This window comes from Theropithecus gelada, chromosome 9, assembly GCF_003255815.1.
Source record: "Theropithecus gelada isolate Dixy chromosome 9, Tgel_1.0, whole genome shotgun sequence".
In the NCBI taxonomy this organism is placed as follows: Eukaryota; Metazoa; Chordata; class Mammalia; order Primates; family Cercopithecidae; genus Theropithecus; species Theropithecus gelada.
In genome coordinates, this window is record NC_037677.1 from 109,056,281 (window position 1) to 109,078,384 (window position 22,104).

The 22,104-nt window shown below is 39.7% G+C and overlaps 2 protein-coding genes across 8 annotated transcripts in view; one reads left to right on the top strand and one right to left on the bottom strand.

The window, feature by feature from the left end:
• Positions 1-767: 767 nt before the first annotated feature.
• ZDHHC6 (zinc finger DHHC-type containing 6) lies at positions 768-17,651 on the bottom strand. 4 transcript variants are annotated; one of them, XM_025395796.1, is made up of 11 exons: positions 17,459-17,651; positions 15,832-16,311; positions 14,159-14,250; positions 12,825-12,984; positions 11,172-11,333; positions 9,104-9,157; positions 4,743-4,910; positions 3,684-3,725; positions 2,848-2,993; positions 2,712-2,758; positions 768-1,375 (listed from the first exon to the last, which is right to left on the bottom strand). In XM_025395796.1, the coding sequence occupies exons 2-11, from the start codon at positions 16,096-16,098 to the stop codon at positions 1,272-1,274; spliced, it is 1,242 nt and encodes a 413-aa protein (XP_025251581.1). In that variant the 5' UTR covers positions 16,099-16,311; positions 17,459-17,651; the 3' UTR covers positions 768-1,271. The 4 variants fall into 4 exon arrangements, with proteins under 4 accessions (XP_025251581.1, XP_025251582.1, XP_025251579.1 ...); XM_025395797.1 differs by having other exon boundaries at positions 14,159-14,238; positions 17,397-17,651; XM_025395794.1 differs by having other exon boundaries at positions 17,397-17,651.
• A 28-nt stretch (positions 17,652-17,679) lies between these two features.
• VTI1A (vesicle transport through interaction with t-SNAREs 1A) overlaps positions 17,680-22,104 on the top strand; it is a 367,819-nt gene continuing 363,394 nt past the window's right edge. For 3 of the 4 annotated variants that reach the window (XM_025395799.1, XM_025395802.1, XM_025395801.1), the window contains exon 1: positions 17,680-18,158. In XM_025395799.1, the coding sequence (XP_025251584.1) occupies positions 18,065-18,158 (94 nt within the window). In that variant the 5' untranslated portion in view covers positions 17,680-18,064. The remainder of the gene's footprint in view (positions 18,159-22,104) is intronic. The other variant, XM_025395800.1, reaches the window with a different exon arrangement.

The following is a 22,104-nucleotide window of genomic DNA, read 5'->3' on the forward strand; positions in this document are numbered from 1 at the left end:
ATTACAAGCCTGGCCCCCAAAGCGTTACATTCCCTGCCTTGGAAAGGTTTCTGAAGTCCAGAGAAATAGGCTTTCTCTTTCCTTCTGTGATTCTACTCTTACGTTTAGACAAGCCCAACTTAAGCATTCAAGTCCACCAGCTAGGATCCTACCACTCACAGATTCAGTTTTTTACTCAAGGGTACATGAGTAGTTTGGTATCACTATGTGTAAAGTCTAGAACACTACTGCCATGGGATCCTTGGGGTGTTGCTTTACCAGCTGGAACCCTCTATGGCTGGCAGCCCAAAGCCCGGAGGGGGCCTAGGCAGCAGGGCGCCAGTGTGTCAACACCACTCAGAGCTCACGAACACCTGGCCAGATCCCGACAGCACCCGGGCTTGGCCTCACCTTTACTCCAGAGCAAGTGCCAGGAGCAGGGAGAGGCCAGGTGGTTGGTGGTAGTGGTGGTGGGGGGGTTCCCCTGGGCCCCCTAGAGCACAGGGATGCCCGGGTCTGCAGCCATGACTGGACAGCTGTAGCTATGCTTGGCTCCTGCCTATCATGGCTCCCCCTCAACCCTCTTTGGGCCACTGCTGCCATCCACTGCCATCACTATGACTGCAATATCCCATTAATAGGGTTAATATGTTGAAGCAAGTGTGTCATGTCTTAAGACATGTTTTAAGATGCCAATTGTCCACAGGGCAGCAGAGCAGTTTTTCCATAAGGAACTAAGATGAACCTTTTTAGTTGGCAAAAAGAAAAATGCTTTAAGTAAAAACTGATTATACAGAACATCCATTGATCTTTATTTGATTTGACAAAATTTGCATTATTAAAAGACAGGTAACAAAATCTGAGCTTATACTGAATCTGACAAATTGAGTTCTATAGTATCTAGAATATCATGTAAGAAATATCAACTGAGGGAAAAGAGAAGTACCACATGCAGATGCTCCTGGCAAGGGGGGAACTGTATCTGCAGGTGAGGTCCAGAGTGTGCAGTGCCTAAGAAAATCCTAGAGAAACTGCCGCTAACTTACTTGGGTGAAATATTTTTCCTTTACCGGGGAGGAAGAGGTGGTAAAGAGGGGCAGGAAATCAAAGGCATATGCAGAATGGCTTCTCCATTTCAAAACGGTAATAAAAATATTTAAATCATGGCACTAGGGCACCTTTGAGGAAAAGAACATCTTAACCAGAGTAGGCTCTTTGCATAATTCTTTAGTAATATGTACAATTTTCAAGTAATTAAGCAGACTTAAAGGATGATTTCATTTTAACAGCAGCTATCTATTTTTCTTCTCGCCCTCTGGGGCTTGATCTGTTTCAGCATCACAGGGACACTTTTCCACACATTTTCTAGGGAACCATCCCCTTATTCTTGAAACACCTGAGGGAGAAAAAGAAATTGAGGTGAAATTGTCTGATGGATGAGTGACATTACTGAAAGCAGTAAGTCCTATTACTTCAAATTAATAAACTTTTAGTCAGACTTTTATTCCCCTCTTTGCTATCTAATATAAGCACAGTTTAAAGGGGAAAAAAATTAAGGTTTTTAAATGTTTATTACAAGCTAGGAACAGGTATTTCCCAAATTCTATGATCCAGAATAGGGACTAATGTCGTTAAAGACAGCTCCTAGCTAGAGTCAGGGGGAACTCAGTATGGGTGTTTACTTATATGTGTATGATTCAGGAAAGGTGTTTTTGGCACACCATCACACTATGTCTTTTCTAGGGAACTATCTTCTTGTAGTCTTTGTAAATTTCCTTTTTAGACTTTTTCTAACATACATATTTCTTTTTCTTTTTTTGAGATGGAGTCTTGCTGTGTCACCTAGGCTGGAGTGCAGTGGCACAATCTTGGCTCATTGCAACCTCCGCTTCCTGGGTTCAAGCAATTCTCCTGCCTTAGCCTCCGGAGCAGCTGGGATTACAGGCGCATGCCACCATGCCAGCTAATTTTTATATTTTTAGTAGAGATGGAGTTTCACCATGTTGGCCAGGCTGGTCTTGAACTCCTGACCTCAAGTGATCCATCTGCCTTGGTCTCCCAAAGTCCTGGGATTACAGGCATGAGTCACGCACCTGGCCTAACATACATTTCTAGATCACGGCCGTCATAAGAGGTTAATTTATGATTAACCCCAACTGTTTTTTAAAGAACATCTCGAGCTAATCTTAACTTTAAAAAGAAACAATTATAAAACTTAAATTAAGGAAAAAAAAACGTACGCAAAGTTTCAATCTACTGGTTTTTATAGTAAGAGAAATGCTCATTCAAAGTGGGGGGAGCAAACAGTACAGGGGTTTGATGCACAGAATGTGGAGTCAGACTGCTTGGGGTTAAGCCCTCGCTCCATCTGTTTTCAATGCATAGCTATGGGCAAGTTGCCTCTCAGTGCTTCAGAGTTCCCTCCATAGAATGTAAATGATAGTGCCTACCTCCGAGGTCTTTTGGGGACTTTTACACCTTAAGGGAAGCACTTACACAAGTACTTGCCACATAGTTATGAGCTCAAATGTTAGCTATCATTAAAAAGACCTGAAAAATACAAGAGCTATAGAGAAATATATAAGGAGGTTCCTTTTGTTGCTTAGTGATATGCCTTTTTATGCAGTTCCCCTAATGCATTAGGCATGATTGGTTTATAAACGTTACTCTTGTAAAATGTGGAATTATTGCTAATAGTCTTGTCCTTTAAACATGTCGTTCCATTTCCATACCTTCTATAAAGGAATCATCAAGGATTTTGTCTCCATACAACCAATATCTGAAATATTTAAAAGATTAAAGTTAATTTTTTAGGCTATATACTAATTTTGTCATCGAATAAGAAATGCAGTACTTCCTATTACTTACCGTAAACCTCTTGTGGCTAAAATGAATTCCCCTTTTTGTAGCCGTATGCGAGGTTCTTCAGTGCAGGGGCTTGTGAAGAAGGTTTTGATTCCTTTATTCAAAGGGCAGCAGGCACCACTATAATCTTCTATTACTTTATAGCGAACCTGTCATCAGTGATCAGAAGAAACCTTTAAATATCCACCCATGATATCTGAGTTTTAAGTCTGAATTTCAAATTTTAAAGGGAGATCCAAAATATCCAGTGACAAGCCTTCCAGTTCCCCATCCTCTTCCCTGGGAAGCAACTGATGTTTCTAGTTCTCAAGGCTTTTCTTACTCTTCATTTCAAGCCCATAGCTAAGAATTAAAGTTAGAGCAGGCCTGAGAACATTCTGCTACAATGGAAATGTTCTGTATGTGTGCTATCCAATGCAGCAGCACTTGACACATGCAGCTACTGAGTGAGCACTTACAATGTGGTGAACGCAAATAAGAAACTGAATTTTTAAATTTATTTAATTTTAACAAATTTAAATAAAACAGCCACATATGGCTGGTGGCCATCATATCCAACAACACAGTTGTAAGGATAGGTTTCACATTAAGGAGCTGTATTGAGGATCATTATTTTGCTATGTTGGCAATATAAATTGACTAAATTCCTCCCAACCTCTAGCCCCAACTATTTAAATAAAAACAAAAGTTAACTGCATCAAATTTCAACAAATGTATTAAGGAATACTATTTAATAAAAGCCAACAATTGGTTTCTAGTCAGTCAATTAAAAAAAACTGTATGGAAGTACAGAGCCTAACAAAAGAAAAAAACATTACCACTGCAAAAGAAGTACTTACACTTCTGACTCTCTTATCTGCTTTTTGTTTCAACTGTTCTATCTGGAAGAAATAAAAAGAAAAAAATGAAATCTCTTGTCTCAATGTTGAAAAATAGCCTTTCCTCATCAACTGTCAAAGTGATACGGCAAACCCCCAATTTTCCAGCATTTCAAGTTGCTGATAATTTAAAGGCCACAGGTTGTTTCAGCATGGAAAAAAGGCCCTATGCTAAGAACCATGGGCTGAGGGCGAGGTTTTCTTCTCGCTATTCACTCTCTAACGTCCTCATCTGTGTATATTCCTAGAGTGCTTACTGTGGCCCAGGGATCAGGGAGTATATTCTCTGCCCTCATGAAGCTTCTCAGGTGAAAACACTGAGATTCACTGATTCTGTAGAGACATAGCAGACACACTACAAATGAATAATGAAGAATATTTAATAATGAAGTTGAATGAATGAATAAAAGTCATCATTATAACTTATTTTGACAGAGCTACTATTAAATAGCACTATATTAGATATAATAGGAGAAATAAAGATAACTCATGATCTCTGTCCTAGAATCTTATGATGTTACAGATATAAGATACCAGAATTAAATAAAAAAAATGAGACTTCGTGAGCTACCATAGAGTAGTATGTGATTAAATGCCAAATTCAGATGAGTCTACGGGGGTTAAGTTAGACTTTATGGAAGAGGTAAGACTGGAACGAGTCTTAATAATTTTAGATAGAGTGGAGGTCATGTAAGATGAAAAAATTGTGGGCAAAGTTGGGTGACAGGAATGTATAAGGCATTCATATGATACTGTAAGGTGGAAGGTAATTTTTGGTCAGATTTCATAAAACTATGTTAAGGGATCAGGACTTTATCTCACAGGTATAGAGAGTTAAGGAGATACTGAAATACAGGGAGAGACATGATATAAGGAGAGATTTAGAATTATTAGATTCATTTTGACAGAATGAAAACATTCGTATTACTTATTTTACTACAACATGTCACTTGAGTTGAGGGGGAGTTAAGGGAAAGAAGGTGAGGCAAAAAGGAAGGGCTATTTAACAAAAATACTCACTGTTAAGCTGTATTGGTGACAGCCTTCTCTTACTGGCCACTCAAGTCCATCTCCTTCAGGGACCCCTGACCACGTAAATACCTGTTTAAAGTTCCTCCATCTACTTCCCATATCATATGGAAAAACAAAGACTTCATCTAGTTGATAATACTGAATTCGATCTTTAGCCTGTGGGTAACAAAGATATAAGATGGCCGCTGCCTCTGTCTAAGTGGCCTTCAGTAATATATTATTGAGAACACCTACTTCTCAAGTTTCTAGCATTCATAAAAATAATTCCTCCTCGCTGTAATATTAGTGTACACGGAAGCAATAGACAACTTCATCACAGTACAGGAAGAACTTGATACAGAACACCAACCTTGTACACGATTACCTAGGAAATATCTGACAGGGTTTCTTGAGGAATAAGCACTCATAAAGGCTTACTAAAAGAGTTAGCTAACTTTATATCATATATAAAAAGTCCTCAATGCTCCTGGTTGTTCAGCAATACAAAACAATTCAGGTATACAGAAGGGATGCTGATAAACAGATTCAGGAGAAAGGTAAGGGTTTATTCAGGATGGAACTGTTTTAGTCAAGATAGAACTGTTCTGTGGTGTGCATCAGAATGTAACAGTTGTATCAGAAAGTAACAGTTGTATCCTGGGTGGCAGTGATGCCCATGGGAATGGCCAGGAAAAGTGTAATAGGAGAGTTGTTTTATGAAAAACATTTTTTAAAGCTAGCAGGTATATACAGGAGATCTTCTTTCTTTCTTTTTTTTTTTTTTTTTTTGAGACGGAGTCTCGCTCTGTCGCCCAGGCTGGAGTGCAGTGGCCGGATCTCAGCTCACTGCAAGCTCCGCCTCCCGGGTTCCCGCTATTCTCCTGCCTCAGCCTCCCGAGTAGCTGGGACCACAGGCGCCGCCACCTCGCCTGGCTAATTTTTTGTGTTTTTAGTAGAGACGGGGTTTCGCCGTGTTAGCCAGGATGGTCTCGATCTCCTGACCTTGTGATCCGCCTGTCTCGGCCTCCCAAAGTGCTGGGATTACAGGCTTGAGCCACCGCGCCCGGCCTCTTCTTTCTTTTTTATACTATCACACATGTATACATACTCATTTATATATGCATTTATATGTACATATTATGCATGTACATAACTATTCAGCTTGCATAAATTATATTCCACGCATTTAAACTGTTAGCTTTAACTTAAGGAAATAAACTGGCTTTGGATTTCTTAAGTTCCACTGACACCTAGTGGTACAAAGATACATTATTTATTTTAACAATAAGTGTACAAACCCTTCAAATTTGTTGTAGATAGTACCTGGTAATTTCTAGAAATTTCCTATAAATTTAATATGGTCATTTGTTTGAATTTTTTACTCAGCAATAAAGTGCCAATTCGGAAATAATTTCTAGTGTATGGCCATACCACTGAGCATACTCAGTCTCATCTGAAGTAATTTCTAAATGTAGCATCGGTTTATAAGGAGCCTTGGTCATTAGCAAAAATAATAAAAAAAAATGTTAATCTAATGTCAATATATTTATTATGCTTATCAGAAATGATATTTTGAAATATTTGATTATCAGGGGACAATGTTTTATGGAAAATGTTATTGCAATTATCTGTTAAGTGATATGAAAGTTAACTATTTAGTAAAATAATTATTAAACTATAATGCATATGAATCTACTAAATTATATAAATTCATCCTCCCCAGAAAGTAAAGAATAATTTTTTTCTTTTTTATAAACAAAAGCTTCAGAGTCTTCAAAATGGACTGAATTTCAAAGAACAGAGATCTAGGCTATTTACAAAGAAAAACTGGTAAATATAAGAGTAATTTATAAAATGACTAAGACATGTCTTTGCCTAACAGAAACACTCCATGAAGTTAGGATTCTATCAATATTGTGTGTTAAAAGGTGACGAAGGGGTGTGGTAGATGCTATGGGAAAAGGGAACAAAGGAAACAAAAAGTACTTAGCCAAGTCTAGGGAATGTCCAGGAAGGGTCCTTGGGAGAAACAATACCTTAACTAAGTCTTGAGAAGGAAGAAATCAGGCAAAACGAGAGTGAAGAGCATTCTAGGCAGAGGGAACAACATGTGCAAGGATACAGCAGCATAAGATGTACAAACTATGAGTAATTTAGTATCAAGTGTGACAGACAGTGTAGAGAAGGATAGGAAATGAGGCAGGAGAAGTAGATAAAAAGAAGTCGGCTGGGTGCAGTGGCTCATGCCTGTAATCCCAGCACTTTGGGAGGCCGAGATGGGTGGATTACTTGAGGTCAGGAGTTTGAGACCAGCCTGGCCAACATGGTGAAAGCCTGTCTCTACTAAAAATACAAAACTTAGCTGGGCGTGGCGGCATACATCTTTTAATCCCAGCTACTTGGGAGGCTAAGGAAGGAGAATCACTTGAACCCAGGAGGTGGAGGTTGCAGTGAGCCAAGATTGTGCCACTGCACTCCAGCCTGGGCAACAGAGTGAGACTCCGTCGCCAAAAAACAAAAAAAGAAGTCATAAAAGGTCTTATTTATGTAGAAGCTAAGAAGCTCACACCTAAAACCTGTACATCAGTGGCTCTCAAAGCATGCTTTGAAGATCACTTTGAGTTTTCAAGACTTTTTCTTGCTAGTCATTAAGGCCAAGCTATTTTCATAATAACACTGAAATGTCATTTGTCTTTTCGTTGTGTTGACATTTGCAATGGTGAATAAAACTGTTGGCATCTTAGCAGAAACCAAGGCAGTGGCACCAAACTGTGTTGGTAGTCATTATGAGCAATTTCACGTAAGAACGTCCTTGATGAAGCAGTAAAAGTTATTTTTAAACATTAAATCTCAATTCTCAAGGAGATGTTCTTTATTTTTAACAGTCTGTGTGACAAAATGAGAAGTATACATAAAGCGTGCCCAAGTAGAATGATCATCTCAAGGAAAACAGTCGTTAAGCTGTAAGGTAACAAAAGCTGTAGAGCCAGCTTTTTTAATGTAACACTATTTTTACTTGAAAGAATGAGTAATGTAGCAAACTAAGGTTATTTGGACTTTAGTACTTGGTGAACATTTTCTCCAAAATGAACAGTCAGGCAGTCACTTTAAGGGAACTGACTGACAGTATGGGTTGATAATAAAAAAATAAGGCTTTCAAATGCATATTAGAATTAAAAAAAAAAACAAAAAAACTTGCATCTACCACTGTGAGCTTGACAGCTTTCCAATACTTAAGGATTTTTTTCTTATAAAACTAATATATTGACATAAGTGAATGCAGTTTTGGGATATTGTATAACGAAAGGTGTTTAACGTTTGGAAAATCTACATAACCCCGTAAATCAGTATCTCCCAAATGACCAATGCCTGATGTTACATAAAACCACATACTGGTAAAAGATTCATTCAAAGAGCAAGATAGGCTGATGAGTTTTAAAATAAAAAGGTATACAAATCTTACTGATAAGAAATATCACTTGTCAAGTTTTCAATGTAATATGGAAGAACATCCACTATTATCATGTAAAAGGCCTATTAAAATACTCTATCCTTTTCTACCTACTTATCTGTGTGAGGCTGGATCTTCACATACTTCAATCGAAGCAATACATCTCAACAGACTGAATGCAGAAGTGAGAATCCAACTGTCTTCTCTTAAGTCAGACACTAAAGAGATTTGTAAAGATATAAAACGATGCTATTCTTCTCCCTATTTTGTAATTTGGAAATTGTGAATATTCCCCTCTGGCAACAATCAGCTTGGTCTGCCAGGCAACTCTTTGGTATACAGGCTTGCTCCCCTTCATGGACGTTATCTGCCCAGACCCTGCAGGTATGTGGGTTTCAATCCCTGCCACAGGAATGGTGAGGCTCTGAGAAGTTTTAAACAGGGAGCAGGGTAGTCAGATTTGTGTTTCACGCTAGAATCACAATGGACAGCATGAAGTATTGGAGGCTGTGAGGTCTGTGATGAGCTAAATGTTAGGAGCTTCATTGAATGTCTAAAACATTGAGAAAAACTTGATGGCAGCTTGGTAGGGTGGAAGCTCCTTTCCAAATGGGTTGCTTTCTCCTCTAGTCTAAGAGAGAACGAACAGATGGTTTGACGTGTGGCTTAGGCCTCTGTAACCACTCAGGGTGTATGAGAGGCACATTTCTGTGGGAGTTATAGAACGAACAAAAATGTTTCCTATATTCACCTTTTATGTGGCATGCAAATGACTTATGGTAGCCATTTGGCAGCCATGTTTTCACTTTCAGGCACTTTTCGTTAATCCGGTCTATTAACAGACTTTATTAACATTGAGGACTTTGCCAGTCCTTTATTAATATACTTTTTTAATATTGAAGAAACAATTAAAACTTACCTTCTCTTCAATCCATGACTCAATAGAAGTTTTGTTTCTGAGAATTATTTTCATCTGGAAATTAAATGATAGTAAAATTTAATAATGTGACCTTGGTTTCTTTAAGATTATCATATTCATAATTCTCTGAGACAGCTTTTATTACTCCATTCCATAAAGATACCAAGGAAAACAGAGGTTAAGTACCACAATTACCACGTCAGCCATCTGACTCCGAAGTCCTCGTTCTTAACTACTGCACCACAGTACCTCTCTGAAACAATGATTACACCTATCCATAATCAAATCTGAATCTAGTATGGTAATCAAACTTCATGTCATAAGTACTATTTTCAGAGCAAGGTTTTGCGAGTATTAATAAAACACTGATATAATCCATTTAATCAGTGCTTACTTGTAATTTGCTATTAAAATCTTTTATCATTATTTTTAACTAACTTTAAATTTATGATTAATCTATTTATGAGAAGTAACAGTGACTCATTTCAGTCAACCTCAATATTTCACTTGCCTTAAAAATAATGAATGTATTCAGTCTTTATTCTATTATTTGATTTTCCTAGGTATGACTGATTCCACATATACAGGCTTTTATATTATAGGATCTTAGTTTATTTCTAATATGATTCTAAATTAGAGGCATTGGGGAAAATTTTTCAAAGAATTTGGTCCTAGGCTAGTAGACGATAATAAAGTATAAACAAAACCAGATTATTTTAAAACCAAGAGTTCCCTTAAAGTCTGGCTGTGCCTTCAGAGAGACAGTGTAGTATGTTAGAAACAGCCTTGGCGGAGGCTGCAATGAGCTGAGATCGTGCCATGGCACTCCAGCCTGGGCCAACAGAGTCAGGCTCCGTCTCAAAACAAACGAACAAACAAACAAACAACAACAACAAAAATAAACAGCCTTGGCCCAGGAGTCCTCATTCTATTCCAAGGGCCTAGTGGATAATACCTGGCCCATAGTAGGCCTTCAATGAATCAATGAAAGAATTACGTGAATGCAATAAGTCATAAGAATGGTTTTTGGGCTGGGCGCAGTGGTTCACGCCTATAATCCCAGCACTTTGGGAGGCCGAGGCAGGTGGATCACAAAGTCAGGGGTTCAAGACCAGCCTGGCCAAGATGGTGAAGCTCTGTCTCCACTAAAAACACAAAAATTAACCGGGTGTGGTGGCAGGCGCCTGTAATCCCAGCTACTTGGGAGGCTGAGGCAGAGAACTGCTTAAACCCGGAAGGCGGAGGTTGCAGTGAGCTGAGTTCGCACCATTGGACTCTAGCCTGGACGACAGAGTGAGACTCCATCTCAAAAAAAAAAAAAAAAAAAAAAAAAGGTTTTTGGTCCCTTCAGAGCCAGGTCCTCCTCTGTGCTCTCATAGCACTGTGCACATAAATCTATGACATATGGCCCTGGATTAACTGTTTAATATTAACTGTCAGTTCCTAAGGGCAGCTACCTCTTCATTATCATTTTTGTAGCCTCAGAAATTAGCAGAATGATTCATCAGAGTAGGCATTAAATAGCATCTTTATCATAGGGCTGTTACGGAGATTAAATGAGCTAATACATGTAAAGTGCCTAAAACAGTGCCTTACACATAATAAGTGCTCAATAAATGTTAGCTATATTATGATTACTGCTATTATTAAATAGATACTATTATAAAATAACATTAATGTTTACCAAGTATATGAATGGGTGACATTGGGTAAGTCACTTAACCTTTTTGAGAATCAATGAATTAATCATCTGTCGGACTCCTCTATTGGGGTGGAGGTGAAGAGCAAGAGAGACCGCACAGGTGAGAAGTGCTCTCTCAATTTTGAAGTGCTCCAGAACTTGCCTAACTCCAAGTTAACATTTGAAAAACTAAATCAATACCTAGAAATTCTGGCAAAATTAAATCAAAATTATCTGAAGAATACACAGGAGATTAGTTACCTAAATGAAATACGCAAAAATAATTTCCATTTCATACTGCACACTTAAATACAGTCTTTATCTCTTTCTTGTTCAATCAGTCCCAACAACTTGACACTTTTGACTAGAGGTAACTGAGATGCTTACCTGGATAAAAAACAACATCCCAACAGCTATGGTTGTTCCTAAAGCTAATCCCAAGGCAAACAAGGTGGTAGCAAATGCAGCTAATCCAAATGGAACAATTGGAAGAGGATCTCTCCGGGCTGCACTCATGTCAATCTTCACTGTGTTCCACCCAAAGGAGAGCTATCACAGCAACAACAGCACACACACAGAATATTTGGTTATGGTAACTGGTCAGACTCTACTGTGACATGTAAAATAACTTGATCAAAGAGATGACAACATGGCCCTGTGGCCAAAGCAAACACAGCTATTTTTATTTTATTTATTTATTTGAGTCGGAGTCTCACTCTGTCGCCCAGGCTGGAGTGCAGTGGCGTGATCTTGACTCACTGCAACCTCCACCTCCCGGGTTCAAGCGATTTTCTTGCCTCAGCCTCCTGAGTAGCTGGGACTACAGGCGTGTACCATCACACCTGGCTAATTTTTTGTAGTTTTAGTAGAGACAGGGTGTCACCAGATTGGCCAGGCTGCTCTCGAACTCCTGACCTTGTGAACCACACTGCCTCAGCCTCCCAAAGTGCTAGGATTACAGGCGTGAGCCACTGCTCCGGCCAGCTATTTTTAATTAATATTGTAACGAGCTCAGACCGATGTGCAGGGTATCATTCTTAGTTTTCTCAAATGTTACTTTTCATTGTTGTTGTTTCCTCAGTAAGTGTCAAGGAGACCTTACCAACATCAACATGCATAGACAACACTAGACACTAATCTAAACCAGAACTATGTCTTCTCTCTTCTCCTTGCTATTCTACGCTGCAGTATTCTTCCACGGTGACAAGCGCTGCCTAGGATTCAGTAGTTTCTTCCCTCGTGTTTTACAAACAGTGGTGAAGAACTGATAAAATGCAGGCCAAATATGGCCACAGATGTGTGCTGCCTGGCCTGCATAAAGTTTCAACATTCAGAATTAGGTGCCAACATTTAAAAATCAAGAGATTTCACATAAGAATCCAGATTTTCAGATTGTTCTGGGCTAGATTTTCCAAACATCAAAAGCTTGCAGATCAAATATGGGCTGTCCCCTCCCCAAAAGACAGACTCTACAGTTTGACAGTCCCATCAGGTGTGTGTTTCTCGTTCACTTTCGAGGCCTCTTTAGGGAGTTTTGTTTGTGTCCCCTGACCTTTATCTCATGACTACTTGCCCATAAATCAACTTGATCTCTTGCTGGTTTAATCTGTTTATATTTTATGGTATGTATCTGCTCCATGAGCCACCTTCCAGGGCACTAGAATCAGAAATGAACAAAGAACTACAACTTGCCACATGAATGGGATGGAAGTAGGAAGCACTAGTGTTGTCTTTCTTCTCACTATTCTTTCCATAACTATTAAGTTTGAAGTCTAACAAATTACATATAAAGTATTAAAATATTTATCAGCTTCATCTAAAGCATGTAAGGTAAGTTTTCAGAAGAAATAATCTATCCTCATCTCAAAATTTAAGTTTTAATGCTTTCTAAAAAGGAACCGATATATCAGTAAAACAAAGTTCTATTTCCCCAACTAAATCACAGAAAGCATATTTCCAAATGAAACTCTTAAATGTTGATAACTACCATTTAATCTTGCATGGATGATTTTATAACAAAACATTTTCATTTTCACTTACCCGATTATAAAGCTGTGTGTACATAGTCATCACAAAAATGAAAGCAGCATGGATACAACCCAGTGGTGCTAAAAGGAGAAACAGTGTGAACGAAGCATGATTTTGGTAACCACAACAGTTGTTGATCCAAGGACAGTGATGGTCCATCTTCATCACACATCTAACAAGAAAAATTTACATGAAACATGAGGCAGAAAATCCTGTCTACTTCAAATAACTTTGGTCTTCAAAAGATCAAGCAAATAGGAATCCAGCATGTCCATGAGCTATGGGAGAATTATACTTCATGGAACAGGAAGAAAAATCTTTATGAGCTTTTACACAATTATGAACAGTGACTCCTTTTAAATTCTGAACAGCACAGGAAAGGGCAGGCTTTCTAACAGCTTCTGAGGAAAAGATGTCAGCTACAAGTATCTGTTTAAAGAAGTCAGGAGACCCACTGAAAGAGGGTCTCTTTATAATGCTCCTTAGAAAGAAATGAGCATGGTTCCTGGTTTTCTTCCAGCTTGTAAGTGCAGTGACCTAAGTGACCTACAGCAGACTCAACAAATCCCTTATAAACCTCCATTGGGGTTAATGGACTCAAACAGACACATGTAACTTCCTTCCTGTTCTCATAGTATCCTTTAGCTAATGGATCTCTGAGCTAAGCAAGCAAACTCCAGAATATAAGATATGGTATAATAAGCAAAGTCTTGCCGTGCATCTGTTCCTTACTGTTGATAGAAGACAATGTTCTGGCCTCAAATAAAACTTCATTTCCTTTCAACAGTTCTCTAAATTTCTTACTAATCAGTGATTACAGCTGTTCATTAAAAAAGGTCACAGATTATTTCACATTTTTAATAGTTTTCTTCTGATTAAGTTTTTGATATTAAAACATTTGTGATAACAGGCACCTGGATTATTAGATTTGTATACAGTGTAAATGTTTGTCAATAAGTCATGGGGAAAGCAGATCTCCCTTATAATTTAGACTCAGAACAATTCTAAAGTTAGGCCAGATGGCAGCTGACTAACACAATTAATCTTGATATCTGGAAACAAACTTAAAGTATAATTTTCTCCTTGTTCTCGCAGGACAAGAGGCAAAGTAAATCTGTATTTTTCCAGAAAAGCTTTTCACTTGTAACAAAGAAGAATGAAATCTATTCATTATCTGGATAATTTAAGTATAAAATGGCGATTATGGATACAAGTATTTTGACAGTATTTTTTATAATATGGCAACCTTGCAGTGAATAGAAGTAGCACTAATGTAGTAGAAGGAACAATGAAAACATTAGTAATTAGTTGATCAATCCTCTCTGAACAGCAAGAAAGACAGGTACCTGTTACACTTTCTGCAGTGATGTGAACGTGGTGCCTTGTATGCTTGGCAGACTTTACAATACTGGAGATACATGGTATCCTGAGAAATTTCCTTGGCAGCAAAACAGAAACAAAAATGCATCAGATACTTGAACCCAAGTATGATTCCTAAGGTATGATTTTCTTTTATGGGAGACAGGGGAAGGAGGGAATCTTAACTTGCACTTCCAGTCCTCTTATTTGAGGATATATAAGAATATTTTATATTTTTATATAACAATTTTCTGGTAAGAGCAGCATCACTTTCCCAATTACGCAGAAGTCCTTTTAAATGTTTCTTCCCTGTGCTCCATCTAAATTCAATGTCACAGTTGGTTCTACTTACCCCAATTCTTAGCGGATGGAGGAGTTAGAAAAAGGCAGCTGACAACTTGGCAGGTATTTTAGAGGGAGGAGTTAAGCATGAGTTGATACTCTTACTGAAATCTGCTCCCTCCTTGACATTACCCCTGTCACTACCCCTTTCTTGAGCCATTTTAATCATTTTTATCACTTTAATCACTTCCTAACTAGTTTCCTTTACTGTAGTTTTTCTTTAGCACAAACCATGTATTGTCAAAATAACATTCCTATAACCCAACTCTGACCGTGTCAGACTCTGCCTGAAAACCCCTAACACTCTCCATGGTCTACAATTTCTCATGTATTTCAGACCATCACGATCTGCCTTTGTTTCAGCTGTCTCTGCACTACATAGTCTTTCCCCAGCCACACAGGGCTGTCCATTGCTTCTGAATATGTGCCCCCACCATTCTCTCAACCTGCACGCCCTCTTCCCCATCTCCTTTGGAAATACCCACTCCTCCCTCAGGTCCCCAGCTGAAAATGCTCAATTCTTCTAACTTTAACAGCACCCATCACATTCTACTTAATAGTTTAGTGATTTGCACAAGTGCGTTTGTTTCTTGCTTAGGTTATAAGCTCTTTCAGAATTCAAATTGTGTCTGGCCCTTCTCTGTACTCATTTTGAATAGTACACAGCACACGATATACACCAGTGTTTCCCAAACTTTAATATACCTAAGAATCACCTGGACACTTTATTAAAATAAAGGTTCTGATTCAGTAGGTCTGAAGTAGAGCCCAAGATTCTGCCTTTCTGACAAGCCGTCAGGTGACGTCCCTTAGCAGGAAACATGGACATTCAGAAGCATAAACTTCCCAGTAGTTTTTAAACTATAAATGGATTTGGACTATACTTCTCAATGCTAAATTTTCAGTGCAATGATTTTAAAACTTTATGATTTAAACCAGCAGTTTCTAAAGCGTTTTTCTCAGTTCTAAGGGATGTTAAAAGTATTACATGAAAAAAGGTCCTACAGCCAAGCCTCACTGTGCATGACATGTGATGTTTCCTAAACTTTTGACCATGAACCCACCCCACCTCCATCTTTTTTTTAAAGGAGAACAAATATTCAATAAAATTGCTTTGGAAAATGCTATTTTGGATCAATTTGTTCAAACAGATATGAAATAAAGTCTCCGAGCCTAAGTGATCAGTGATTAGAGTAATACACTTAGTCTCTATGAGAACAAACAGTAGGCTGTGTTTGGTATTATTTGTTAGCAAATAAGGCAAAAACCAAATAGGTGATTATCATTAAAGTTCATTGTCTTACAGAATCTTTCTTACCGGTTTCCACCTCAGAGGGACAAAACCCGGACCGACAAACATGGCATTGAAGTAATTATAAAGAATCATGACAGTCCAATTTATCAACATGATGAAATTCACACTTCCTCCAGTTGTATGTAAGGGCCAATACCACAACACTGAGTCAATCATGGCCATTGTAGAACATATTGCTATAACACCGAGGGCTATGATGGGACCCCAGTGACACAGTCTCTTTAATTCTTGGAGATTTTCAAACTTGATAACTGAACAGAATGTACCCATTTTGGCGAGGAAGAACGCCTTCCTACTTTTAAAGAATTATAGATGTCCTTTTTCTGTGTGCACATTTCCATGTGCCACAAGTCCATGTGTGTTCTTTAACTGTCATGCCTTCAAGCTGTGAACTGTTACGCAGATTACACCATTTTCACTGTCGGGCACCCAAAGCTCTTTATCTTAACTAGGAGAATCCAGTATCTTGGTCTCAAACCCAACCTAAAGAAAACAAAAATAGGAAAGTTCAGTTAAAAACAAAACAAAACAAAACGAAAAAACAAAAAACCCCGCAAAAAATGGTTTATTACATACCATACTTGTTAACTACAATAAACACCTACAGCACAGCATCTCACAAGTGCACTACACTTTGGGATGCATATCTTGTCAAATGGCAAAAAGAATTACTTTTAACTTATCCAAAATACGGTACAAGTTTGAATGGTATGCAAACTGGATACATGATTCCAAAATAGTTCTTTTTATTCCTTTTCAGCTTCTCAGGGGACTGTCACCATCCAACGCTTAGTGAATAGTTTGAGAAGACAAAGAATTTTAGAACTGACAACCAGGACCTTAGAGTTGATCTAATTCGGTTTCCGAATTCTTCACAGAATAGAAATTGGCTGAGAGAGGCTGAGTGATTAGACCAAGGTCACAAACGGGTGAACCAGAATAGAAGGCAAGTCAATGAACTCCCTTTATGAAATTCTAAAGTCTTGAATTAAGCCAAGTGTGAGTCAGACATGGTCTATGCCATTTGCCTGCAGTCTCCCCTCTATCCCGCCACCCAAACATCAAGAGAACAGTCAATCTGGCCCAAAAGTAAAGGAGCGAGAGTGAAAGCAAAGAGAGCACGCCAGGAAAGGAAGGAAAGAGAGACAGCGAGAATGTGTGTGATGTGTGTGAAATTATGACCAAAAGAGTACAGGAGAAGAACCCGAATTAGAAGATTCCAGGGAAGAAAGAAGAGGAAGTGCCTCCTGGAGCGAGGGAAACGGAAGGCAGGACGGCGAGCTCGGGGGAGATTTGTGAAAGGGCATCTCTGCCTGGACAGGATCCGAAGATCTGGAAGAAGATCTGAGCTACATAGATAATACAGACTGCCACGGAGCAGACGCTGTTGACTTGTGCCTCAGTTTCCCGCCCGAGTCATCGAGCACAGGGTTTAGAAATAAATCCTCACCCAAGGAAGAAATATCCTAGTAAGCCAGGTCGGTCTCAACATTCAGGAGGGCCGGCTCCTACTCTGGGGGGGCAAAGACCACCAAAATCCTGCTTATATTCCCTGCCTTGACTCCCACCTCAGTGTGGTCCCTGGTGTCCGCTCTTCAGCCATCGCATATCCGGGGCGGCCTGGGCTCACCCGGAACAGATTTTTTCCTCCTTGGATAACTCCGTCATGGGCACCTCAGTCCAGGACAAGCAGAGAGCAAACCCTGGCCGCGAAAGGTTGGAGTGCGGGACCTGCTACAAGCCGAATGCCTCTCGACCAGCGCCCTCGTCGCGACTCTCCCGCTCAGGACCCCTGCGCAGTCTCCGTTACTGTCACTTCCGGAGGTTCGCCGCCTCAAACTTCCCTCCGGAAGCAAGTTCCTGTGACCTGTAGCGTGGGGATCCGGAGCCGATTCCCAGAACACGAAGGGGAAAAAAAACCTCTCCTAGTGATCCCTCAGAACCTGCATATTTTCATACCTTTTTTGGGGGGGCCACTAATTGGGGCGCTTTTCCTTAGCGAACTTAATTATCTTAAAGACGGAGCGGAAAATAAAGCACGCACGCAACCCAATTTTCGGAGAACCGAGATCGCGACGAACAACCAGGAAGCGACTGGGTTGAGAGCTGTTCCCGGTTCTCCGTTCTGCTCTCGGGGGCACCTCCCGGGGTTCCTAAGCCGCGGCGCCCCTCGCTGCCCCTCGAGGCCGTTTCCCTGACCTAGGCTTTGGCCTGGGCCACTCGTTCCGGAGCCGTCATGTCGTCCGACTTCGAAGGTTACGAGCAGGACTTCGCGGTGCTCACTGCAGAGATCACCAGCAAGATTGCGAGGGTCCCACGACTCCCGCCTGGTGAGAGCTCTGCCCGACTGGGCGAGGGTGCTGGGGAGCGCGGGGAGGGTGCGGGCGGTGGAACGCCGCCCGAACAAGTGTGTCTGTGAGGCGCGAGGCTGGAGTGGGTGGTGCTGGCTGTTCCCCGGAGGGGTAGGGCTTGCCTTGGTTGAGGGTAAAGAGTCAAGTTCGGGTGTGGGGTGCCGTGAAAAGAGCCTTCGGAATCTGAGTCATCTGAGTTCGAATCCCGACTTCACTCCCTTGGAACTTGTATAACCTGGAAACGTTTCTTAACGTCTTAAGAGTCCTAATGTTTTCGTTTGTTAATTAGAGATGTGAGTATTCAAAGAAAATGAATGAAAGTACGTAGTTGATGGATCTACAATCTACAGCGGCGTTGTTGTGTTAGTAATAATATTGTTATAATTATATGCGGCAAAATAGAGGTAAGAATCAGGGTGCCTAGATTCAAATCCCACCACTGTCACTTAAAAGTTGTGCCTCTTAACTGGGGAGGCAGAGGTTGCAGTGAGCCGAGATCTCGCCATTGCACTCCAGCCTGGGCAACAAGAGTGAAACTCCGTCTCAAATAAATAAAAATAAAATAAAATAAAATAAAAGTTGTGCCTCTTAAGCAGACTGCTTAGTCTCTTTCAACTTTTCTTAGTAAATGGGGGAAAATTGTACTTCTCTCATGGGGTTGTTAGGTAGATTAAATTTAAAAAACATATTTAAAGCCCCTTTGGTGTTGTTAGTTACTGTATTAGCATTAGTATTTTTCATACCCTCCATCCCCATTTCTTGTTTCTCATCCGTCTTGGGGATTTATTGTATAACGCAGTTTTATGTCAAAGTTGGTACAAGATAGTTTTTCACACTTAAAAAAATTCACATCTCCCATCTGGAAGTGTTTTTGTTTTTGGGTTTGCTTTTGTGTTTTAGCACATCTGATTTTCTATGCTAGACTGTCACCTTTGTGAAGGTGGGAGCTGGCTCTGATTTGCTTGGTGCTTACTTATTAGGGGCTCAGAAAAATAAGTGAATGAGCAGGTGAATATAAATATGATCTTTTGTAACTTCGGTTTGGAAAATGTTGTTTCGGGGATTATCTTTCTCTACAGATTTGAGTAGTTAATCACAGAAAAGGATTTTACATTTTTGTTTAGTTTTGTTAGGGAAACTGAACCATCATCTGGCTGCTAGGCTTGTCCTTACCCTAGCTCCAGGATATAAAGTGTAGAAAGGGGGATGCGCTCATTAATCTTCGGATTGGTGGGCACTTCACTTGCCCAGTTGTCCTGGTACTAGCAGTAATTTCTCCCGGACCTAAGTTGTCATTCCTCTTTCCCTTTCCCTACTTCCCCCAAAACGTACGTGTTTATAAGTAATTTTTTCCCCTTATTTCTTTGTTTTTCTTCCCCTCACCTATTTTCTGTTAATAGGGATATTTGCTTGAAGCCAGGATCTCTGAACTTACACCCCACTCATCTCCTGAAGTCCCCAGTTAGTTCTGGAGGAGATGGATGATGTCTTAAAGAGGTTTATGAGTCCAAGTAAGGGAACAAGAGGAGAGAACCAAGGTAGTATATACCACCAAGCTCTGCTGCCTCAGAGATTTTTGTGTCGAAAGTGGCTGATGGCCTCACCTCTTCATGATACATCACCTCGCCTCTTCTCTTCAGTTCTGCTTTTCTCCACTGCCGGAGATCATCTTGATTTTTGTTATTGTTGGAGACTACTTCCTTTGAATTGAGTCCCAGAGCCTCAGAGTATCAGGACTTGTGGTTCCAGTTAGACTTTTACTCATTTTTAATTGTAATTGTTTTAGCAGTAGAAACATTTCTTTGGGTTATTAGCTTTTGTATTAGGAAGCTGTTTTACAAGGTAACAAAATCATCCTTGCATGCAAAGTTGTAAAAACTATTTCCAAGAAAACAGATCGTGTTACAATTTTTTTCTTACCTTTATATTTTAATGTAACAATTCTTAACACATAAAAGGAAACTGTTTGAATTCAGTACCTTAAAAATAAAACTGTGGGTGGGGCGCAGTGGCTCATGCCTATAATCCCAAAACTTTGGGAGGCTGAGGCGGGCAGATCACTTGAGGTCGGGAGTTCGAGACCAGCCTGACCAACATGGAGAAACCTTGTCTCTACTAAAGATACAAAACTAGCCCGGTGTGGTGGCACGTGCCTATAATTCCAGCTGCTCAGGAGGCTGAAGCAGGAGAATCGCTTGAACCCGGGAGGCAGAGGTTACGATGAGCCGAGATTGCGTCATTGCACTCCAGCCTGGGCGACAAGAGCGAAACTCCATCTCAACAAATAAATAAATTAAAAAAAACTGTGCCTCTCCTTAGCTGTAGTATTATGTAAGGCCCAAACACAGGAGCTCCATTACAATTGAAAGGAGACTGCGTTGCTGGCTCTGGAAAAATGCTTACTGACTTGTATTATTGAATAATCATAATTCTTTTTTTTTTTTCTTTATGAGACAGGGTCTTGCTCTGTCGCCCAGACTGGAGTGTAATGGTGCAATCTCAGCTCATTGCAACCTCTCCCTCCCGGCTCAAGGCTACTGCCACCTCAGCCTCCCAAGTAACTGGGACTACAGGCACAAGTCACTGTGCCTGGCTGATATTTTTTGGATTTATTTATTTATATTTTTTGTAGAGATGGAGTTTTGCCATGTTGCCCAGGCTGGCCTCAAACTCCTGGGCTCACGCAGTCCGCCCACTTCGGCCTCCCAAAGTGCTGGGATTACAGGCGTGAGCCACCGCACCTGGCCTAATCATAATTCTTAAAAATACAGTGGTTGCCTTCTTAATAATGACTTGTGCTTGCCCCTTTTATAATCTATTTCCAATTGATAAATAGAAAAAGAAGAAAAATATATCCATGTAGTTATGAATTTCAGATGTATGTATGTAGATTAACAGACATTAATATATATAACCATGGCAAAAATAGTTTGATGACAAGTAAGTATAATCTCTCTCTGGGCATCATTAGCAAGTGCAGTGTTCAGCTAAAAGTGACCCAGAGGAGGTGAACTATAATTTACTTGAGTTAAAAGGGATAAAGATTGGAGCAAACTTTCCAGCCAAAGCAGTTCATTCCCCCAACATAATAACTTACTTAAATTCAAGTAGAGTGGGTAGATCTATTGAAATGAACTTTGTGCTGTGCATGTTACAATGTATTAAAGTGTTGCTTCCAAAAAGAACAGAAGAGTGAACATTTAAAACTTTTATTTTAAGAAAGAAATCGATTACTCTGTGATATTTTTTAAACAATAAAGAGATTTTGCTCTTAAAATGTTTGAATCTTAACTAATTTTAGCAATTGAACTGAGATGGGTGAGTTCTTTCTTAATACCCTTATGGCAGTATATTTGAAAATTTTTTTTAAATTATTATGGTTCTGTGGGAAAGTAAGGAAAAGGGATGAGCAGAAACTCTACAGTTAGTACTTTATTGTGAAGTTCCTTTTCCTCTAGTGATGGGAGTGAATTCTTAAGTGGGGAATGTTTTCCTCTGGTGCAAAGATTCTGTTACATGAAGTAGGCTTCCTGAAGAATCTTAAACAAGGTAATCTTTTTGCAATTCGTTGCCTACTTTACCATTCACAGAGAGATAATGATCTGTTGTGAATCCTGTCACTTTATGGCTGTCCTCAGAATTGTACCAAGAAAGTATTACAGCAAAATGATTCAGACTCAGACATGACATCAGATCTGTTTAGAACCCTAGTTCTGCCACTTACTGGATGTGCAGTCATGGACAATTGCTTAGCCTCTCTAGGCCTGTCTCCTCCATCTGTAGAATGGGGATGACAGAGTAATAATTTCAACCTTGTAATGTAAAAATCAGTGAAATAAAGCATGTAACACACTAACACAGTTCTTACACAGAAAATGCATGATATACTAGCCATTAATGATATTACTGCTGCTGCTGAAGACAG

Bases quoted from the DNA above. Each gene is read 5' to 3' on its own strand.
- ZDHHC6 (XM_025395796.1), bottom strand. From the start codon at position 16,098: ATGGGTACATTCTGTTCAGTTATCAAGTTTGAAAATCTCCAAGAATTA. The intron at 9,158-11,171 runs GTAAGCATCTCA...TTTAATTTCCAG, and splicing joins GGATGTTGTTTTTTATCCAG to ATGAAAATAATTCTCAGAAA. The intron at 4,911-9,103 runs GTAAGTTTTAAT...TGTTACCCACAG, and splicing joins AGTCATGGATTGAAGAGAAG to GCTAAAGATCGAATTCAGTA.